Source organism: Manis pentadactyla, chromosome 9 (assembly GCF_030020395.1).
Source record: "Manis pentadactyla isolate mManPen7 chromosome 9, mManPen7.hap1, whole genome shotgun sequence".
Classification (NCBI taxonomy): Eukaryota; Metazoa; Chordata; class Mammalia; order Pholidota; family Manidae; genus Manis; species Manis pentadactyla.
This window is the reverse complement of record NC_080027.1, coordinates 6,371,246-6,390,792: the sequence shown is the minus strand read 5'-3', so window position 1 is coordinate 6,390,792 and position 19,547 is coordinate 6,371,246. Positions and strand designations below refer to the sequence as shown.

The window sequence follows — 19,547 nt, the reverse complement described above, 5'->3', positions numbered from 1 at the left end:
TTTGAAGGAGGGATTAAACAATTTCCAGATAAGAAAAGTTGAGAGAGTTTACCTCCCACAAACCATCTCTGCAGTCTATTTTGGAGGGACTGCTATAGATGGAAGTGTTCCTAGGGTTGGACAGCTGTCACCAGAGGTACACGGTAGGAAGGGTGGAGCAGCTGATTGCAAGGCAAATGCAAAATTAAATTGACTATCCCCAAGGTCAATCAAGGGATAGACAAAAAGTACAGAATTTGATACCTAATATATAAAGAATGAAGGAGGAAGAAAAAGGAGGAGAAATAGAAAAGAACCTTTAGATTGTGTTTGTAACAGCATACTAAGTGAGTTAAGTTAGACTCTTAGATAGTAAGGAAAGTAACCTGGAACCTTTGGTAACCACGAACCTAAAGCCTGAAATGGCAATAAGTACATACCTATCAATAATCACCCTAAATGTAAATGGACTGAATGCACCAATCAAAAGACATAGAGTCACTGAATGGATACAAAAACAAGACCCATCCATATGCTGCTTACAAGAGCCTCACCTCAAACCCAAAGACATGCACAGACTAAAAGTCAAGGGATGGAAAAAGATATTTCATGCAAACAATAGGGAGAAAAAAGCAGGTGTTGCAGTACTAGTATCAGACAAAACAGACTTCAAAACAAAGAAAGTAACAAGAGATAAAGAAGGACATTACATAATGATAAAGGGCTCAGTCCAACAAGAGGATATAACCATTATAAATATATATGCACCCAACACAGGAGCACCAACATATGTGAAACAAATACTAACAGAACTAAAGGAGGAAAGAGAATGCAATGCATTCATTTGAGGAGAATTCAACACGCCACTCATTCCAAAGGATAGATCCACCAGACAGAAAATAAGTAAGGACACAGAGGCACTGAACAGCACACTAGAACAGATGGACCTAATAGACATCTATAGAACTCTACATCCAAAAGCCACTATTTACAATAGCCAAGAAATGGAAGCAACCTAAGTGTCCATCAGTAGATGAATGGATAAAGAAGATGTGGTATATATACACAATGGAATATTATTCAGCCATAAGAAGAAAACAAATCCTACCATTTGCAACAACATGGATGGGGCTAGAGGGTATAAAGAAGCCAGGCAGAGAAAGACAAACACCAAATGATTTCACTCATGTGTGGAGTATAGGAACAAAGAAAGACTGAAGGAAAAAAACAGCAGCAGAATCATAGAACCTAAGAATGGACTAACAGTTACCAAAGGGAAAGGGACTGAGGAGAATGGGAGGGAAGGGAGGGATAAGGGTGGGGAAAAAGAAAGGGGGTATTATGATTAGCATGTATAATGTGGTGGTGGGGGCATGGGGAGGGCTGTGCAACACAGAGAAGACAAGTAGTGATTCTACAGCATCTTACGCTGATGGACAGTACTGTAATGGGGTTTGTGGGGGGGACTTGGTGAAGGGGAAGACGCTAGTAAACATAATGTTCTTCATGTAATTGTAGATTAATGACAACAAAACAAAACAAAAAACAAATAATAAAAAAAAGAAAGCACCATGGCCCAAATGTGTTTAGTGATGAATTCTGTCAAATAGTTGAGGAAGAAATTGTGAAACAGAAAGAATACTTCCTAACTCATTCTACCAGATAAGTATTATGCTAGTACCAAAACCAGACGAAAACCTTACAAGACAAGAAAACTACAGATCAGTATCTTACAGACCCACATGCAAAAATCTTCGACAACACATTAGCAAATGGAATCCAACAAGATATAACAAGATTTATACAAGTGGGATTTATCCCAGGCATGCAAGGTTGGTTTAACATTCAAAAATCAATTAATGTAATTCACCACATCAACAGATTTAAAGAAAAATCACAATCTTATCAATAGAGCCAGAAAAGGCATTTGACAAAACCCAACACCTGCTTGTGAAAAAACTGTCAGCAAGCGAGAAACAGGAGGGAGCTTCCTCAACCTGCTAAAGAACATCTACAGCTAACATCATACTTAATGGTGAGAGACTCAAAACTTTTCCAGTAAGATCAGGAACAATTTCAATCAAATGCCAATCAAAATCCCAACAAGTTATTTTGTGGGTACTGACAAACTAATTCTCAAGTTTATATGGAAAGACAAAAGACCCAAAATAGCCTACTCAATATTGAAAGAGAAAAACAAGGTCAGAGGACTGACACTACTCAACTTCAAGAATTACTGTAAAACTACAGTAATCAAGACAGTGTGGTACTGATGAAAGAATAGACAGATTGAAACAGAACTGAAAGCCCAGAAACGACTCACATAAATAAATACTCAACTGATCTTTGACAAAGGAGCAAAGGCAACACAATAGAGCAGACATAGTCTTTTCAACAAATGGTGATGAAACAACTGGACATCACATAGAGAAAAATGCACCTAGACACAGACCTTAAACTCTTCACAAAAATTAGCTCACAATGAATCAAAGACCTTTCCATGTAAAATGGAAAACTATAAATCCCCTAGAAGACAACATAGAAAACTTAGATGACCCTGTGCAACAGACTGAACAGGTTTTGTCCCCTCAAAATTCTTATGTGGAAATTCTAACCTGTGAGGTGATGGTATTAAGAGAGGCATTTGGTATACAGGGAGGTAATTAAGTCCTGAGGGGGAAGCCCTCAAATAGGATTAGTGCCATTGTAAAAGAGACCTAGAGAGCTCTCTTGCCTTCTCTCTGTCATATAAAGATACAATGAGAAAATGACTGTCTGCAGTTCTGGAGAGGGTCCTCACTAGAGCCCTGATCTCAGATTTCTAGCCTCCAGAACTGTAAGAAACAAACTTCTGTTGTTTATAAGCCTCCCAGTCTATGGTATTCTGTGACAGGCGCCTGAACTGAGAAACCATAGGTACGGCAATGACTTCAAAAGCACAACTCATGAAAGAAGTCGTTGATAAGCTCGACTTCATTAAAATTAATTACTTCTGCTCTGCAAAAGACAATGACAATGGGGGGAGTCTAGTAAACATAATGTTCCTCATGTAACTACAGATTAATGATACTAAAAAGAAAAAAAAGACAATGACAAGAGAATGGGAAGACAAGCCACAGACTGGAAGGAAATATCTGCAAAAGATACATCTGATAAACAACTGTTATCCAAAATACACAAATTCTTCTTAAAACTCAAAAAGAAAATGAAAAACCTGATTTAAAAATAGGCCAAAAACCTGAACAGACACCTCACCAAAGTTACACAGATAGCAATTAAGTACACAAATAGATATTCAGTATCATATCATCAGGGAATTGCAAATTAAAATACTGAGATACCACTACACACCTATTAGAATGGTCAGAATCCAAAACTGACACCACCGAACCTGGTGAGACTGTGGAGCAAAGGAGCGCTCACTCACCATGGGTGGAATTGCAGAATTGTGCAGCCACTTTGGAAGGCAGCTTGGCAGTTTCTTACAAAACTAAACATAACTCTTACCATATGATCCAGCAGTTGTGCTCCTTGGTATTTACTCAAATGAAATGAAGACATGTTCACATAAAAACCTGCACACAGGTGTTTACAGCGCTTTTTCATAACTGCCAAAATTTGGAGGCAACCAAGATGTCATTCAGTAGGTGAATGGATAAACTGTGGTACAAAGACTATTTAGTCCTAAAAAGAAATGAGCATTCAAGCCATGAAAAGACATGGAGGAACCTTAAATGTATATTACTAAGTGAAAGAAGCCAGTGTGAAAATGGCACATACTATGTGATTCCAACCCTGTGACATTCTCAAAAGGGCAATAGAGACAGTAAAAAGAGGAGTGGTTTGTCAGGGTTACAGGGAGGGAGGGATGAATAGGGAGAGCACAAGAGTATTTTTAGGGTAGTGAAACTACTCTGCATGATGCCATAATGGTGGATACATGTCTTTATACATTTGTTAATGTACAACACCAAGAGTGACCCTAATGTAAACTGGACTTTGGTGATAATGATGTGTCACTGTAGGTTCATGGATTGTTCACTCTGATGCCAATGTCCATGGTGCGGGAGATGGGGGCAGCGAATACGGGAACTTTCTGTACTTTTGGCTCAATTTTGCTGTGAACCCACAATTGCTGTATGAAATAAAGCCTGCTAGTTTGAAAAAAATGGTAATGTTTATGTTATATATATTGTACAATAAAAAAAATGATTTGTTAAATAATTGTTTATGGCAGAGCTTAAAAACAATGTTATATGTCATATATCATTTGAAAAGGAGATAAAAGGTTTTCTAAAAATGTTTTCTCCACTGCATAACACCTTTACTTTATTTACATGCAAAAACAAAACGCAAAAGAATCTAGCTTTTTCACTGAGTCCCATGCAGTGATCTGTCCCACTATTTCTTTACCTATCTCTCCAGCAGACACTGTAGTTCTAAAAGCTTCTAATAATGAAGTAATTTACTATACCAATCTAAAAACAAGCTGAACTGTTAGTGATTTCCAAAAAAAATCTAAAGCCCACTGATAATTGGTGATAGCTATACACCTTCAACTACTCACCATTTAGAAATAATGGGAGAGATCTCTACACTGCATGGGACTCAGTGAAAAATAATGAACGATAAAAAAGTGTATATTCCCAACATTGTACAGTTTCCACAAGAACATATGTAAGTATGCAAATACACAGGAAAAAATCAAGAAGGCAGACACAAAACTAATTACAGCAGAAGGTGGAAAAGGATTGGTAGAAGGCAGTCAGAAGAGACTTGAGTCTTATCTATAATCTATTTTTTTCAAAGCAAATATAATCACATATTTTTTTATTTTGGTATCATTAATAAACAATTACATGAGCAACACTACAGTTACTAGACTCCCCCCATTATCAAGTCCCCACCACATACCCCATTACAGTCACTGTCCATCAGCATAGTAAGATGCTACAGAGTCACTACTTGTCTTCTCTGTGTTATACTGCCTTCCCCGTGCCCCCTCCCAACTGTGTTATGTGTGCTAACTGTAGTGCCCCCTTTCCCCCCTTATCCCTCCCTTCCCACCCATCCTCCCCAGTCCCTTTCCCTTGGTAACGGTCAGTCCATTCTTGGGTTCTGTGATTCTGCTGTTGTTTTGTTCCTTCAGTTTTTTCTTTGTTCTTATACTCCACAGATGAGTGAAATCATTTAATACTTGTCTTTCTCCGCCTGACTTATTTCACTGAACATAATATCCTCTAGCTCCATCCATGTTGTTGCAAATGGCAGGATTAGTTTTCTTCTTACGGCTGAATAATATTCCATTGTGTATCACACATCTTCTTTCACATATTTTTTTTTTAAAGCTAAGAGTTTGTATTCCCAACAGAAAAATGTCAATAGAATAAAAATGAAAAATTCACAATATCCTACCTCCGGTCAAGATTTCAAAACCAAAGCCAGTATATAAGAGTTCATAAAATAAGCTATTAATCATTAACTAGGTCATCTTGGCCTTAACCACTTGTGTGAAAGTTCATGTCTTCTACATTGGAACACTTGCACTAAAACACCCCACACAATCAAATTACCTTAAGTTACTTTCTGTGGAAAAGGGAGAACTTTAATTTCCATTTTACATATGAAGAAACTGGGGCTCAGAAAGGTGAAATAATTTGCCCAAGGTCAGACAGCTGGTCAGTGGTCAAACCAAGATTCCAATCCAGGTCTCATCAACTTAATGACCCTTCCCCTAAACCATTCTGTTTAGAGATGAGACTGTCTCCTTCCCTCGCAGAGGCTGCTTTTTTATACAGAAAATGAACATCCCAGCCTCATCTTGAGGGAAAGTTAAAACTACCACATGTACTGAATCAAGCACACGTGACAACTGTAATAACAGACACTGAGCAAACAAAATAGGCAAAGACCATTACAGCTACCCAGGTAAGGCGCTAGGGGAGCTCCGGCAAACTGCTGAAGCTCTACACTAACCCCAAGGCAATTCAGGAGTCCCGGCACCAAGGACCGGACAGCTCTAGGCCTGACAGTATGTAAAGCGGCAAGAATGGACGGTCTCTACTTTTCTCTGGGGATAAACACAAACATGCCTGCTAATATTTACTTTTAATCCTCACAACAATTCTGCTAAACCAGCTCTCTCTCCACCCCAGGCTCTCAATAATCCTCTCAAGTCTCTCTTGACTGCCCACAAAGGGTATCAAGCTTTATTTTTTGAAGTTTAATTAAAACAATAGTTATGCTGCCTATGTATCCCACCCAACTCTCTGGCCTCACTGAAAATTACTGGGAGAGGACTAAAAGGAGCCATAAGCTCTTCGCTCCTGGGACCAGTGGTGCTGACACCAAACGCCTGGCCCTCCTCATGAGTGCTATGGCAGCAGCAGGCCCCAGGTCACAGGGTCTGCTAACCAGCATCACAGAGTGAGCTGCAACCCTAGCCCGACCTACATGCCAGTACCTCCCTCAATACCTCTTTTGTTTCTGGTTGTCTCTTTTTCGTTTATTAGTCAAAGTAAGAAAAGACTTCTAATGTAACAAAGTAAGTATGAAACGGCCCCTTCTTTCCCTCAGGAAAGGCCATATATTTAAAATGCTGAACTCCACTCTTTTCCCTTCCTCTTGGCTCATAATCTATTTTGATCCACGTCCCTCTACCAGATTGTTTTTAGTTCTGTACTTGGCTAAAGTTACAGTTAAGGTTCAAATAAATGTTTTCCAGCAATCAAATGATCCCATTTTTAAAAAGATAATTATCCTTGAAATTTTTCCCATTTCTGGATATAAAAATGAGCTAACTAATGTGAAAAGGTAGAAAATCTCTAAGGAATTCCTTATTGACACAGGAACACTCCATATTACAGGGGGAAAACATTCACATTTGCCAGCTCTTAACAAAATGAGCACTCTTTAAACACTGAAAGACACTTAACTAAATGGGTATATGGTACTTGGTTATTCAGAGACAGAGAGACACCAAAAGAACAATTCAGATTAAGAGATGCTCCCAGCAAACTAAAAATAAAAGAAGACTAAATATATCTGCTGACTGGCCAACACAACGAATACTTTAGGTACAGAACACCTCAAATTCCTGGGAAAGGAACAATTGACAGCAAACTTCTAATTAATCTCAATACCAACTACGGGAAATTCTGTCAAAGTGCTAATGGAAAACAATCATCAACCTAGAAGAGGGTATTAGGCAAACCTGCCTTTCAGGAATAACAGTGAAAAATGCCTAATTTGTGGGGTTTTAATAGCAGCAAAATGAAAATTCAGCAATAGCAGCATAAAATTGGGAAGGACCTTAAGAGTAAAGCATTCTAAGGTTCTTCTAATGGCAAAGAGTCAATTAACTTTAGGCTGTAAATTAAATATGAAATGCCTGAGATTACCAAGAAAAGTGAATAATTTCCATTTTCTGAACATGGATATAAGGGGTAGACAGGAATAAAGGAGTAAAACACTGAACACATAGGCAAGAACAGCAAAAGAACAGGGGGAAAAAAGGCCAAGTTAAAAAGCACAAAATAAGACAGTAGAAATAAGCCAAATACTTCTATCACAATTAATGTAAATGGAGTAACTCATCAGTTTAAAGCCAAATTATAAAAATGAAATCTACATACGTGCTGTTTCCAAAAGGCACACCTAAGACATTAAGGCCACAAACAGCTTGACAGTGAAAGGTCAGAAAAATATCTACCAGGCAAACATTAACCAAAAGTCAGTTGGTATAGGTATACCAGTAGCAGACAAATATACTTTAATGGCAAATTGTGCAAGTCACTAGAAACTTAATTGTAAACTTAAAGACACAAAGCAAAACCAGAGAACTATAGAAATCTGACAAATCTCTCATCCTAACAGAATTCTAACATTCCTCTCTGTAACTGACAGAACAAGCACACAAAACTGGTTAAGGATGTTAGTTTGAAAATGAATTCAATCAGTGCATTTCATTTGACAAAGGAGAACGTCACCTTAAAATTGGGAACATTCTTTTTAAACACACATGGAATACTGATTAAAATTTGCCACAAACTGTACACCATTAAAAGAGCCTCAACAAATTTCAAAGACACTCAAGATCACATCAGACCACTTTTTTCTTAGCACAATATATGCTCTCAATCAAGAACAGGGATAAAAAAGATGTGTACGTATAAACACACAAACATTTTTCAATATACTTTAACTTCTAAGTCAAAGCTGAACATTAATGACCTCAGCATCCTGTTTAATGAGTTAAATATTAGTGATTAATTACAAATAAGGCAGAGATTCAGAAGTTAAGAAAATAAGATTTTCTGCCAATATATTTGAAATACAGACAAAAGAAATTTTATGAAAATGTCAATCACCAAATGTGACTCAAGAAACTAAAAGGGTAAATTGTATGATATGTGAATTACAGCTCAGTAAAGCTGTTGTTCTTAAAAAATAAGACCTAAGTTCACACCCACTAAAATGGCAAATACCATAAAGTCTGACAGTGGTTTCTCCAAGGGTTGGCCAGGATGTGGAACAAGAGTGCTGGTAGGAGGATATATTGGACAACTACTTTGGAAAATGATCTGCACCATTTACTGAAGTTAAGATCCTGCTAACCTGCAATTCTCTCCAAGGTCTATACCCAGGAGAAATGTGTTTGCACTTGTTCAAAGCAGCACTGTTTCTTTATTGGAAACAATCCTATCCTCCCATGATAGCACGAAGAATAATACAATATACATTCAGTCTGAAATAGAACACAGAATTGAAATGGAATAAACAGTTACACGCATCAAAGTGGACAGACCTCCCCCTGCACACTATCACTTTCCCTGTCCCCACTTCAACGCCATGCCCACCATTACAATCACTCCCTTGGCTTTCTCCTGTTTTGCCACTTCTGCTCAGGGGAGCAGTGGGGGACCACAGCTCTAACACAACAGCAGAACTGCCTAATCCACCTCAGGTAAAAATAACACACCACTGTTTTCACCTTAAACACAGGATGGCTCCCCTCACAGAGGCCATTTCATGTTGCTAATCCATGGATTCTTTCCCACAGACTATCCTATACCTTCTCCTCTCTCCTCACAACCCACAAGCCTTTCTCGAAACCCTAATTTTCACTGACTGTTGATAACTTTTTTCACAGAGAAAAAAAAGAAGACCCACATGCTCTCCCCAACCCAGCTCCTCTTTCTCACCAAGGAGGAGCCTATGGACTCCACTCGGCCCATGCCCTGCTCTTCCCAAGAACGTGCTCTACCGAGGGTCCCTTCTCCTGCTCCATCAAATTGTTCACTCTGTATAGAATCATTTTCCACCAGTGTTATAAAAATGCTGCAATTTCTCCCATCCCCCGTATCTCCCTTCAGAGTCACGGCAGGTGCCCACAAGAGCTTTTGCTATTTGCTGTCCTTTTCTCCCAATCCTTTGTGAACCCTCCCTTCCAGACTTGCCCCACACACTATGTGGGAACTGCTCTTGCCAAGGTCACTGATGACTTCTGTGCAGCCACAGCCACTGGACGCACCTCAGCCCTCGCGTAAGCTGACCTCAAGCAGCAGCACTGGGCACGGCCCTCTCTCCTTCCCTCCTCCAAGACAACCGCTCCATGGCTCCACAGATGCAACACCGGCCTGGCATCCCTCCACCACAGGGGCGGCCCTTCCAGCTTCCTTGCCGGCTCAGCCCTCATTCCTCAGTACTCTCACTCCACCTCAGGACTTGGAAGCAGAATCAAAACACTGAAGACAGTCCCATTTCTATCTTCAGCCCAGACCTCTCCCCTAATAACCCCACGGGTTGCCAGCTGGCTCTCTAAAAGTTTCACAAATTCACCATGTCCCAAACCCATGCCTGATCGGACCTCAGCAACCCTTGCCTCCTGTACACTTTCCTGTTTTCACGAACAACCACTCCCACCACAGGCAAAAATGCCCGGTGCCCTCTTCCCTTGGTGCTCATTCCCTTCCTCAGTCTGTCAGCACCCTGCCAGCTCTCCCCCTTCAAGGTGCACCCGGCCCCCCTCCACCCTGTTCCCCTCAGTCAAGCTGCCATGACTGTTCTGCTGGGCCCTTCACCAGCACAGGGGCAGCTCTTCTCAACACAGCTTCAGAGGGACCTTTAAAAACATGACCAGAGCTCATGTCACACCTCTGCTCGGAACACCAGAGGGACTGACTTCCCATCTCATTCAGATAAAAAGGCAAAATCCTAGCAATGGCCTGTGTCCCAGGCTCCCGACCCCATTGCTACCCACGCCCTCTGACCTTATCATCCCCTGCCACTCTCCCTGTGGCTCTCCCTCCAGCCAGCTGGCCACACGGGCATGTCCCTGCCCAGCACTCTGTGCTGGACTCTCTCTGGAAGGCTCCTCTCACCCCAACCCACTCATAGCCACATGGCTCCCTCCCTCACTCCTTCTGTTCCAAGAGCCCCTTCCCAGGGAGGCCCACCCTGGCCACCGAACTCCGATCTTCAAGCAGCCCTGCCCACCCACTTCTCTGTTTATCTTTTCTCCCTGCTCTTATCACCCACCATACGACTGCAGCATCTTTGACTCACCCGGTAACTGTCTTTTCTCCACTATAATATAAGATCCATGAGGGCAGTGGACTCTTCTGCTGTGCTCACTGGTTAATACACACGCATCAGAACATACATCTTAGTGTCTAAGACATAATCAGTATTCCAACATCTGAATAAATGATTCTCAAAAACAACGCAGGGAGTAGGGTGGGAGTCACAGAACAAAATGATTCAATTTATACAGTTTAAAAGCATGCAAAAACTAAGTTGCATCATATATGGATATATTCACAGATGGCAACATCAAAAAGTAAATCAAGAAAATGATACATGTAGGGCAATGCTTGACGTGGGGAGGTCAGAACAGGGAAGAGGTGGTGGGGGGAACATACAGGGAGGGAGCCAAAGGCAGTGGCAACATTCTAGTTCTTAAACTGTTGGTTTTAACACTTAATATCTGTACACATGCTGATACACACTCTTTGAATACATGATCTCACTAAAAATTAAAATTAAAAAAAAAAATAGATTAGAGCAGGACAAGCCAAATCCAGCCCATCACCTGTTTTGGGGTTTGTTTTTAAGTCTTCAGAATAGTTTTTTCTCTTGAAATGTAATTGACATACAACATTATACTAGTTTTAGTATAATATAGTGATTCAATATTTATATATTAGCATATTTTAGCCTAATATATGATTTGATATTTATATACTCCACCTGTTTTCTAAATAAAACTTTATTGGAAGACAATCACCTTCATTTGTTTGCGTGTTGTCTATGGCTGCTTTCACACCACAATGGCAGAGTTGAGTAGTTATAGAAACCATATAGCACGCAAATCCTAGCATATTTACTAACTGGACTTTTTCAGAAAAGAGTTGTCTGGTTATAATGTGGAATTTGTAAAGAAATTAAGTACCAAAAATAAAGAAAATTCAATCATTTGTTAAAATACATTGTTCTTTCGAAGCATATGTGATTTTTTTCAAGAGCATAGTACACTAAAAAAATATGGTTTTACTTAACATAGGAAACTACAAAGCAAATGGAGTTACCTTTAACAGTATTAGAAGTGCCAGAAAGATTTTTAAAGGATATTTTAGAGAGCAAACTTAAAAACCTCAAATTTATGATCTCTACTCCCATCAAAGTAAGAAAATATTATTACATGTATGTAAGTAAAACATGTAACATAACCCAAATGGGGGAGCATGGGCACAGAACCATGCATATCAACACTAACTCCATAACCTCCCCTGATCCATAAAACCATCACCTCGTACTTCCCCGGAGCAGCAGGTTAGACCTCAAATGTCCTCTATGGCCCTATAATAGACCATTTCACTTCTTCAGGGCATTCAATGCACCTGAAATAGAGTCGTTTTTGTACTTATTTTATTGTTATTAGAAAGAGGACTGAGAACAGTAATAATATTAATACAAATATTACTCTATGCTAGGCCTTGTGCTAATAGTTTATGTTGCATGTTCATTTCACAGATCAGGAAACTAAGGAACAGAGATGTCATCTAGTATTACAATTACATTGCTCAAGACCATGGGAGCCGGAACTCAAGGACAGCTACTTTGGACCCTGTGTACTCTTGACCTCTACAGCATATACTGAAATGTGGACAGATAACAGGTACTAATCTGTGGAAATTCCCTTAGCTTAAAATACTCTGCCTATGATAGTTGCCAAATGCATAGTTGTTGAATCCATCCAGGGGTGTGATAAATCAAGGATAAGAGTCCATAGTGGAAAGAGCAGAGAAGTCATTCAAAGAGTGCTGTTTGATCAGAAGGGGCAGGGTCTCACCCGCAGGCACCAGAAGCAGATGAAACCTGCCCACTGTCCAGAGATAACAAAAACCCTGTGTATCTTTATGCCAACAAGGGAAAAAAACAAGAGACTCTATCCCCTCATGTACTGCAATGACAAAAGCTGGCGCCGATCACTGCCAAAGGAAATGAGCCAGAAGTTAAGAATTGATTCTTAACGTGCAGTGACATCCAGCTGTGATGTCACTCTTGAAACAAATGACCCTTGAAACTATGGTCAAGTGGGGAACCAACCCCTATAGAACTATCCAGGAATGACATTTTTCAGCTGCTTATGGGACCATTCTCCAGCATGGCCTAAATTTTTCTCTAAGAATCAGTGACTTCTAAGTTCTGTTCCAGCTCGAAAACCATGACGCACATGAAAGGAAGCCCCAAAGAACCAATCAATTCAACGCCTGCCGGTGTTCCTTCCAGCACCACTGCTCCCACCTGGGACTAAAAGCCCAGATTTCACCAAGACCCAGCCAATGTCTACTAACTAGGAGGCCACCAGGGGAGCATGCCTTACTGAGTAGCATAACACAGGTAAGGTAAGGCAAGGCAGCTGCCTTACGGGTCCTGATTAGGGTCTCAGAGAGCCACACATTCTCTGGCAAGTTCTCCTTTCTCTTCCTGTCAAAGTGGTCCTGACACAGCATTACTCAATTCACTTCCAGGTACAGGGAATTCAAAGCTCCGACTAGCAATCCACACAGCTTTCTCCAAGTCTAACTCAGCATTCAGTCATATTCTTATTTCCACAGACTTTTTATTTTTTTCTGCCATCTTTTTAGTTCTGCTCCCTAAGGTTCCAAGAAACAATCTTACATTCACCTTTCCTTTGGGCCACCAGATTTCATGGCAGTCAACCTCTAGGGCACACAATCCATTCCAGGTCAATATATATATATATATTCCCACTGTAAGAAATTTGGAAACTAATAAAACCTAGGTTTCTCCAGAGACACTAAGAAATACAAAATTGGAGCCTCCTTATATCAGTAAAAAGATGTCCAGAGCCTATCGAACTTTATTTGTATAGTTCAGTCAACTGTGTAATCTTCATGAGTATTTAGAAAACAGGTGGACACTAGCCAGCTGTAAGTGACAAGTAGTAAACCACCTCCACTCACAGTAAACCCAGATCTCTGCCAAGTCTGGGACATGAAAACATCCCAGTTAAGGTAAGACACCACAATGCCTTTACTTGCTTCCTCACCATTCAAGCCAATCTACCTGTATCCAGATTTCAGTTCATAGTCACTGAAAACCTGAAATAAACTGGGTGTTGATCCAACTAGTAACTCTCCATTCTCCCAGTAAAGAAAAATAAAAGGAGAGAGAGAAAGGAAGAGAGGTTTCTGTGACAACTAAATCCAAGCCAAAGTCAAAGGGCCACTAAAACAAACCTCCAGTCAACCTAGATTAGACTGCAGCAGGAAAAAGACATTTCCACTGGAAACACAATTTCAAGGATGCTCAAGATGTTTGGCACAAACGTTCATCGAGCCTCCCATCGGTATGGAACTAGTCAGGGTTTTAACTTTGACTGTCTGGACCACCAACATCTACGGAGCAAAAAACAACAGACTATTTACCACTGCAAAAGAACTTCACCAGCATGGGAAGAAGAGCATGCTTTTTAAGACACACCAAACCAAGGAGGAATGTCAGAATAGTCATTTAATACATGAGAAACAAAAGTGTAACTACCTTATTCTTTGCTGAGAGGTTTCCAGCAATCTCAACCAGCAAACACAAGCTCTTTCCTCTAAGGGCTCTAGGGCCTCTCAACAATACCACGTACAATTCTAACAAGCTATGTTACCTAGTCTACCAGCCCAAACTGCATCTCTTTTGTAATTGTTGCTTCTCTCTTTAGACTGCAATCCTTAAGCACCTGCTCTTGAGTGAATCCCTAATACAATTCCTGGCAGATTAAGAATTCAATTAATGTATTTGCTGATCAAATAAATGAAGATTAGAAGTAGGTGGGGGCAGCAGTCACTTGTTATTCCCAACAATGGCCATAAACTGAATTTCAAGATGAAGGGTTAGAAAATGCTTCCATGAATTTCTCCGTTATATGCCAAAATACAAACACTCAGTTGCTGAAAATTGGTATAGTTTTTATAGTAATATTAGTCCATTCAATAAACTAGAGATCATTTAAATCATAAGTATGTGTGAGAAAAGCATCTCTGCCCTTCTCTACACTACTGCACCTCCTTCCCCCAGAAGGAAAAACACACACTCGTCTGGGTCAGAGTCCAGAACACAGAGGAGCCCCCTTCACTAGAGGGCAAGGATCACTGGGTTAAAACATTAAACACAGAATATGCTTCTCTCTTGTCTTTGAAGGGCAGAACTGGCAAACTGATCCAGGGCTAACTCTTCTAGAAAAAGGCCTTCATTTAAACAAAAAGAAAATGATGAAGATGGCATCCAAAAACAGAACTGACAGCTGACCAACAGGATGTGGGCAAAAGATGCAGAATTCAAAAACCACATTAGTGTAAGATTATTTAGCAAAGGAGCAAACTTCTGAGAGTGCCTAAGGTTCAGCACAATATAGTAATGTATTTTCGTGAGATAAAGGGAAAAAAAGTTTCTAAATTACTCTGTAATATCAATTCACTTAAAATTTCTGTTTAGGTTCAGTTGGCAGGCACCTGAAAATAATATATGTACCCCAACCCCATCTCTCCTGACTATTAAGTAATCTCCAAGGTAGGACCTAGATACTGAAAGCCAGAGCTCATGGATCACCCAAAAGATTCCCAACCCACAAGTAGACCCTAGAATCTGTGGTCAAAAATAGTGTGGTTCTAAAACCTAGCTGTACTCCAGTGTTATACCTGGGCAAGTTTTAAACAATGTATTTCCAATCCCACCACAAATTTCAAGCCGTGGGGATCATTGCCCATGGATGTCCCATATGACTCTAACGCAGGCCAGTCTAGCATCGATCTCAAGCAGGTTTTCAGCCTCCGCATTACTGGATCTTGAGGGTGGGAAGGGGGGCTGTCCTGTGCATTACAGAAAATTTACCAGCACCCCCAATCTCCCCCTTCTAAAAGCCAAGTAGCACACTGCCCACCCCACAGGTGTGACAAGCAAAAGTGTCTCCAGATCTTGCCAAATGCTTCATCGCCTCCCAGTTGAGAACTACTGATTCTAGAGTAAACCAAAAACCTATCATCTGAAGTTCTTTTAAGAAAGGAAAGAGCTGCTTAAAGTCAAGAAGCAATGCCTATTTTTTCAGTCCATCTTACCTAAAAAAAAGTAGCTAACACACTGCTGAGCCCACACTGGCGCTCTGAACTTGACTTATGAGGAAGACCAAACCACAGCCTCATGTTAGGAGATAAACTCGGTGCTGCATTTTAGCTGGGCAGATGGCTAGAACTGCATTGTCACTACCATTTACTCTTCTCAGGGGTAATAAAACATTGTAAAATTTTAGACCAGTATACTTGGACTGCCTCTCAAATATCCAAAATATAAAACTGCGAGACACAAGTTTATCACAGAATCAAACTAAACACTGATCCTGTCAAATACTGTTTTAAGAGATGTTTAATCTGTAATAAGCACATTATCTTTGTATCAAATCGATGCAAAAATTTATCCTAAAGAAGCTAAGCCAACATCAACCTGTCAGTACCGTCTGATTCTCAGATTTTCAAGTAGTTCACTCAAACCAGCAAGTTTTTACTTTGTTTTGCTGTACTTTACACAAAACCTAAAGCTTTTTAATGCAGAACAATCCTCTCTTGATAAGGTATGCCACGATGTTCATCTCTACCTAAGCCAGAGTTTATCAAAATAACACTTCCCCGGTGAAGTAAAGCAAGCCAGGTCCCCAGCAAGTGATACCAAGGGAAGGCCAAGCATGGTTTCTGAGTATCAGGGAGAAGGGTACAGGGCAGGAATTAAAATATTTTGAGTATGTGAGTGATTGAGCGGATAGCATTTTGTTAGACATTTTAGACTCCCTGATCAGAACACCGAAAAACAAAACGGCTTCCAAAGCATCCATCCCGGACAACAGCTATTTCCCAAACTGAAGTGTATCTCAATACACAGTAACCTTTCAAGACTCAACAACAACCCAGGAGTATCTGAAAAACTCAGGAGTTATTGATCTGGGGGCCAATCACACTCATAACGTAGTATCCAAAAATAGTCGGAACAGAATAGGACTTGAGCTCCTGATGAGCTTTTCTTTATTTAACCACCACTTAAAACATTCTTAAGTACCATCAGTACACTCCAGAAAACGTTTGTCATTTAAGTTTGTAATTTAATGAATCTTCAATCACCCCTCTCTAAAAAAAGTGACTTTCAGTCCATTTTCTCAGCCCCACTCTTCAATACACCAGAGCTTTCTAAAGACAGTCACCAAGAGCCTGGGCTTGAAACATTCGTATGACTTACTAATAGCATCTAACATTTAAAAATAAAATCTAAATTAATGATAATAGTCATTAATTACTAGGCTGATTCTATAGGCCAGGCAGCCGTTTCTAGCTGCTTGACATATATGAACTCATTTACTCCCAACAAACGCATGAGGTATATACTATTAATATGCCCGTATTACAGAGAAAGCAGAGGTTGAGTAACTTGACCAAGGTCACAGAGCTAGAAAGCGGTGAGGCCAGGACTTGAACTGAAGCAGGCTGGCTCCGGAGCGAAGAAAGCTCCGACACCATCAGCACTTAGGAGATACTCAGTCCAGTGGCTGGAAATCGGGAATCCCTTCCCATTTGCCTATCTCCGACACGACCTTGAGGCCAAAATCGAAGTAAACTTCCAATAACAAAGTGGGACAGAAGGAAAGGAAACCACGGAACGCCCCTCCCATAAAAGCAAAACACAAACAAAGCTCTACCCGACCCACAGAGACAGTGTTAAGTACCGGGAAAATTACACGAAGCTGAGGTTGAAACGCCAGGACACAGACACATCCAAGGACTCCTTCCGCCCACCTGCGATCCCGAGTCCAAGCCGCGACCAGAGCCGGCAGGTGCGGGCGGGAAGGGCCGCCGAGCGAACAGCGAGCGGGCCGCTTTAAGAGGGAGGGGCCTCCAGCCGCTGAGGGACCGCCCCCCTCGCTCACGTCCGCCAGGGAGGCTTTCGCGGCCAGGTCTACATTCGAGTCACAACACCGGAGTTTAGAAATCGCACGGAAAGCATTTAAATACTCCGAGCTGGGTTTTGCGAATTCCGACGACCGCGGCGAATGAACAGAAACCCACAGAAATTGTTTCCCTGAGAAGCTAGTCCGACAATGGCCTTCTCCAGTCTCGGGAGAGCCGCCCCTCCACTTGACACGCTGCGGGCCCGGGGCCGGAGAACTTCTCCGGCGCCCGCGGCCGGGCGGAGCTCGCGGCGGAAAGGCCGGCGCGGAGCGGCCCGAGGTAGGGGCGCGCCCCGCCCGCCGCCGCCGCCGCGCAAGGCCGCGAACGTCAACGCGGGCTTAAAGTTCGCCTCCGGGCCCACGGCGGACGAGCGGGCGGCTGACAGGCGCGGGAGCGGACGGCCCGGGGAGCGCCTCCCCGGCGGCCGAGTGGCCGATTCCGGGGGGGAGGGGAGGGGGCAGGGACGCTCCCTCCCGCGCCGTGGAGCCGGGCGGAAGGGCCCCACCGCCGACCCCGCGCGCCGCGCCCCCCGCGCCCCCCGCGCCGCGGCCTTGCTCCGCTGCACCCGCCCCCTCCACAGCCCATTACCTGGAGGTGCCCGTGACCCGCCGCTAGTTGCGCTCCGGCGGGAAACGCGCTCACCGACACCATCAGCGAAGCGCCCAAAATGGCGGACGTATCAAGCAGGCCTTGAATGCCCCCCGCCCTCCCTCCGGCCGCCTCGCAGCCAATCGCGGTGCTGTACCCTCCCTCAGCTCCCCGTTCATTGGCCTTCTTCTCCCGCCCCCTGCAGCCTATTGGGTCCCCCAGCGGCTCCGTTGCACCCATCTCGATTGGCTCACAGGCCCCGTCAGTCTAGCACGAGGGGCGCATTCTTTTCCCATGGACTTGACGAATCCGGAACCTTTAGGACCCCGGGGTCTGGAGAAACAAATCAGAAACTGGGAGAAACCTGGATGGGTTCCCCTTACGCCTTAGCAACAGCGGGGCCTCCGCTTGACGGACGCTGCAGACCACCAATCCGATAGCCAATGCTTTTTAAAACTAAATTGAGCCAAGCCAATCATGGCGGTGGACCTGGGAGCTGCAAGAGAACCGAAGGAGTAGCGAGACCCACAGGCGGGCGGCTGGGGGCGAGCCGGGGGAATCCAGTGGTGACGTGAGCCCCAATACCTTCCGGCCTAGCAGCCTGACCGGAGTGGAGGAGTTAGCTCAGGTGGTAGAACGCCCGCTTACTGTGGGAGAGGTGTGAAGGTCGGTACCTGCACTCTCCACCGTTAAGATCTTACAGAAGGACATGAAGTTCCGTGCTTCGAAAGCGGGGACCAAGGTGAGAGGTTGGGTTCCCCCATCTGTGCGTCCACCGCTGCGAGAGAAAAGACGTGCGGCGGTGCAGGTGTTGTGTTCCTTTTGTCTTCCGGAGGCTTTAAACACCAGGTTCCTCCAAAATGTCCATCCAAGTCCCCCAGCCTCCCTGGTACCCACCGTATACACTCACTAGTAACAGGCCTCGTTCCTAAATGGCTGCGAAGCGCTGTCCGGAGCCACGTGTGAATCAACAAGCGGGTGACAGTTGGCAGTAGGGCTGAGAAGGGCAGGCAAGGTTAGGGTCTTGTGACGGCCAGCCAGAGTTCAGCAGAACGCAAAACCGCATGCCCGGGAGTGTGCGGGCGGTGCGGGGAGGCCTGGGCAGCCCGCTGCCAAAGAGAGGGTGTTCTTCATTCATAGGTAGCTCTCTATGAACGCCTGGAACAGAGGGGGGCCGGCTCTGTCTCTGGGGGCAGATCAGACACCCACCGGCCAGCAAGTAGAACAGGCTGCAGAGTGTTGGGGGCCCTCTGATCAGATGACATTTCAACTCAGGGGAAAGTGAGGACAGAGCCATGGGCTCCTGGGTCCAGGTGGCAGAGAGAGAGACCAGAGATCCCAAAGTAGGGCTTTGGAGCTCCCAAAGGTTTGCACAGCCGGCTAGGGTATGGTGGGAGAGGGCCATGGCTGGGAGAGGAAGTGGCACAGGTGTCTGGGTCTTGCAGGGCCTTGAACACAGGGCCATCATGCCCAGGA

At 43.1% G+C, this 19,547-nt stretch overlaps 1 protein-coding gene across 16 annotated transcripts in view; it reads right to left on the bottom strand.

Moving 5' to 3' along the window:
- The window catches only part of PPP6R3 (protein phosphatase 6 regulatory subunit 3), a 150,147-nt gene extending 131,943 nt beyond the window's left edge, over positions 1-18,204 (bottom strand). For 5 of the 16 annotated variants that reach the window (XM_057506673.1, XM_057506677.1, XM_057506675.1 and 2 more), the window contains exon 1: positions 18,072-18,195. In XM_057506673.1, coding sequence (XP_057362656.1) covers positions 18,072-18,134 — 63 coding nt within the window. In that variant the 5' untranslated portion in view covers positions 18,135-18,195. Of the gene's footprint in view, positions 1-17,260; positions 17,818-18,071 lie in introns of those variants that run through there. The other 11 variants (XM_057506674.1, XM_057506676.1, XM_057506678.1 and 8 more) reach the window with 5 other exon arrangements.
- Positions 18,205-19,547: the final 1,343 nt, after the last annotated feature.